Consider the following 3,844-nt stretch of genomic DNA (forward strand, 5'->3'; position numbering starts at 1 on the left):
CACCGTGGGGCGGGGGGCGCCTGCGAGGGGGGGGTGGGGGCCGCGGCGGCCGACCCTCCCCGCCCGCGGGCGCTCCCGCTCGGGTAAGGGGGAGGCTGTGCGCGGGGCGAGGACTTGGGGAGGGTGGAGATGAGGAGAAAACGGCATGTACAAAGGCTGAGTTGCAGGGTGGGGGTGGGCTGCGGTTGGGGAGCGATAGGTTGAAGATCGGAGGCATTATCAGTGGGACCTATTGTTTCCTGGCACATTGGGAGGAAAAACAAAGGGATTTATTATCAGTACCCTGTAATTTCTTCCTTCCTTTCTTTTTTTAATGTGGCTAGGGAGCTCGTCTTTCCCTGTGCCACACTGGGATCCGCCTGGCAGCCGCTGGGAGCCGCAGCCAATGTGTTAGGACTTCAGGTGCTTTTTGGCACAAAGCTAGACTGCGACCTCCTACCATAGCGCTTGGCGTCACCTGCTCTCCCGGCCCTGCCCCGGGGCCGAGGGATTGCGTCCCCGAACCAGGCTTGGGAATCGGCTGCCTCTCAAGTTGGTGTTATTTATGTTTGTCTTTTGTGAGGGCAGGTTTTGAGTCCCCCGGCGGCCAGATCGCCCCCGCCCCCGCCCCCTCGGGTTCGAATTGGCGGGGGAGGGAATGGGGCTGTGTGTGTAGGGGAGAGGGGAGGGTGTTTATGGCTTTAAAAAAATGTCAGAGGAAAAAAGAGGTTGTCGATGCTTTACAAAAAGAGAAAAAAACAGGCGCCACACTCTAAAGCCTTTCTTGTTTGTCTGCATGGGCCATGCATGCGTGCTGGGCCAGGAGCCGAGTTTGGAGAGGATTTAAGTGAAAGTGTGTGTTTCCTCAGCTGATTGTGCGTGAGGGTGATGTGGCTTGGTCTAATACTAAAGCAAAACAAAACAAAAACAAAATGAAAAATCTTTAGAACTTCACTGTCTACTCCTCAGCAGATCTTGAAGTATTTGATTGCTCGCATATTGATATAAAATCCAGCTGTGGGCTACAGACCAGCAAGCATGCATTGCGTTATGTTTTGAGCTATTAGTAAGTTAGAGACAAGAAGGAATAAACAAATCACGGCTATGAAAAGAGGTGTCATGGTATATTTGTTTTCTGATCGTCACATTCTCGTGCATTTATTCCCGTGATAGTCTGCATCCCACTCTGTAATTAATATCCACTGATAGGAAACTTCCAAATATTTGGTATAACTGAACTTTAGAGTGAAACTTATTGCCACTCAAGAACTTTTTTCTGCTTGTTTGGGTCTGAAATTGCAGAAGTTGTAGATGAGAATATTGGACCAGCAAGAGTGAAATAAGCCTCAGTAGGCATGTTTTGGAGTTTGTAAACATAGATTCCAAACTTTTAATTGTACTGAGAAAGAATAAGTTCTAATTGATTATGGAGAATCGCAAGTGAAGGTGATTTTCTGGACAGTCTGATGATTTCTTAAAGATCTATGAACTGCTGGTTTCTTTTAAGGTAAATTACAAGCAACCAAAAGTTGGACTAAAGTATTGCTTTCAAATGTACTCATGTGTAACATGTGTGTGATTTTGGTAGGGATGTCCAAATTGTTTGAAACAGTTTTGTTAACAAAGACCATTTAGAATGATAACTTTTAACTTCTTGACTTTTAAGTTCCCATTTCAGTAAGTAATTTCTTCTGTTTGACATGTGACTAAGCCACTTGGAAAATAAAGTGTATATTAGTTGACTAAACATGTATTCAGATAAGTATACGAATCAGAAATTCATTCTTTTCTATTACAGATGAACCTCTAGTCTTGCTTTGAAAAAGCCATTTTGTATAACTCTTGACTGTGAATAATTTCCTAATACACCTGTTGGGACGATCACTGGCAGAGTATGCTGTTTGAGAGGTACTTTTCTTGACCAAATACTGGTGATTAGAGAAGAGAGGTATTTTTTTTCCTTTCTGATCATTATGAACATTGGCTTTTCACCCCTGAAGTAAAAATGTTGAAAACTGAGTCTTCAGGTGAACGAACCACTCTCAGAAGTGCCTCTCCTCACAGAAATGCATATAGAACTGAGTTCCAGGCACTGAAAAGTACCTTTGACAAACCCAAGTCAGATGGGGAACAAAAAACAAAAGAAGGTGAGGGCTCCCAGCAGAGCAGGGGGAGGAAATATGGATCCAATGTCAACAGAATTAAAAATCTATTTATGCAGATGGGTATGGAACCCAATGAGAATGCCACAGTCATTGCCAAAACAAGGGGGAAAGGTGGACCTTCATCTCCTCAGAGAAGAATGAAGCCCAAAGAATTTCTGGAGAAAACAGATGGCTCGGTTGTTAAATTGGAGTCCTCTGTTTCTGAACGAATTAGTAGATTTGACACAATGTACGATGGCCCTTCATATTCTAAGTTCACGGAGACTCGGAAGATGTTTGAGAGAAGTGTGCATGAGTCAGGACAAAATAACCGCTATTCTCCAAAGAAAGAGAAAGCTGGAGGGAGTGAAGCACAGGATGAATGGGGTGGTTCCAAGTCCAACAGAGGCAGTACTGATTCCTTGGACAGCCTTAGCTCCCGGACTGAGGCTGTCTCCCCAACTGTGAGTCAACTGAGTGCAGTATTTGAGAACACTGATTCCCCCAGTGCCATCATTTCCGAGAAGGCTGAAAGCAGTGAATACTCAGTGACTGGGCATTATCCCCTGAACTTGCCATCTGTTACTGTTACAAATATTGACACCTTTGGCCACCTTAAGGATTCTAATTCTTGGTCTCCTTCAAATAAACAAGGTGTTGATACAGAGGATGCTCAGAAGTGTAATTCAGCTCCAGTGCTAGAAGTGGTTTCTAAAAGTACCTCTCTAGCTTTGATGCCTAGTGAAGAGATACAGCAGAGCAAGGAAGCCAAGGACGCCACATCTAACCAGGAGACTCCTGACAGAACCGACAAAAACATTCCTGAAGAACCTTGTGCTGAAAATAAGGCAATGCCCAAGTCGGAAATCCTTTCACCACAGAGCAAACCTTTAGAAGATGCTGAAGCTAATTTGGTTGGGAATGAGACAGCAAAGCAACAGAGGAAAGAACTTGCAGGTGGTGATTTCACTTCTCCTGATGCTTCTGAGTCCGGTTGTGGAAAAGAAGTACCTGAAGATTCACATAATTTGGAGAGTGCCCATGTATACATGCACAGTGACTATAATGTGTATAGGGTGAGATCCAGGTATAATTCAGACTGGGGAGAGACAGGCACTGAGCAGGATGAGGAGGAAGATAGTGATGAGAACAATTACTATCAGCCCGATCTGGAATACTCAGAAATCATGGGATTGCCAGAAGAAGAAGAAATCCCAGCAAATAGGAAAATTAAGTTTAGTAGTGCTCCAATTAAGGTAAGTTTGTTTTCTCAGTTTGCTTTTAGTATTGGGGCCTAACTGAAGGCAGAATAGATTTTGACAACTGATAGAAGTTTTTGTAAGGAATTCAAAATTGTTGATATATACCTGTTATCAGGTGATTTTAAAAGTTTGGAGTTTGAGAGATATCAATTACATTTCTTAATGTGCTTTATAGTGGCATAAACCAACAGTGAGAAATATTGAAGTTGAAGAAGTTTGAGGATTGTGAGATACATTCCAATGGACTGGAGTATGAATAATAGGAACACTGAAAACCAGGAGTGGTAGTTTGAAATATAATTACTTTGGCTTTATCTAAAACCATAAATAATAACACTTTCTGAATCTACACACTGTAAGATATGAGGTATAATGCACAATGGGAAAATTATGATAATGTTGAGATAATGTTCTTTATTTACTTGCTTAAAAAATCTAAGTTATTCCTTAAGTGTATGT

At 42.8% G+C, this 3,844-nt stretch overlaps 1 protein-coding gene across 1 annotated transcript; it reads left to right on the forward strand.

The window, feature by feature from the left end:
* Positions 1-1,784: 1,784 nt before the first annotated feature.
* Positions 1,785-3,379, forward strand: LOC103608040 (neurabin-1; the record flags this gene model as incomplete). Its single annotated transcript, XM_008592487.1, has 1 exon — positions 1,785-3,379. A coding segment is annotated over exon 1 (1,395 nt), but the record flags the coding sequence as incomplete, so codon positions are not given.
* Positions 3,380-3,844: the final 465 nt, after the last annotated feature.

This window comes from Galeopterus variegatus, unplaced genomic scaffold, assembly GCF_000696425.1.
Source record: "Galeopterus variegatus unplaced genomic scaffold, G_variegatus-3.0.2 Scaffold7958, whole genome shotgun sequence".
NCBI classification, from domain to species: Eukaryota; Metazoa; Chordata; class Mammalia; order Dermoptera; family Cynocephalidae; genus Galeopterus; species Galeopterus variegatus.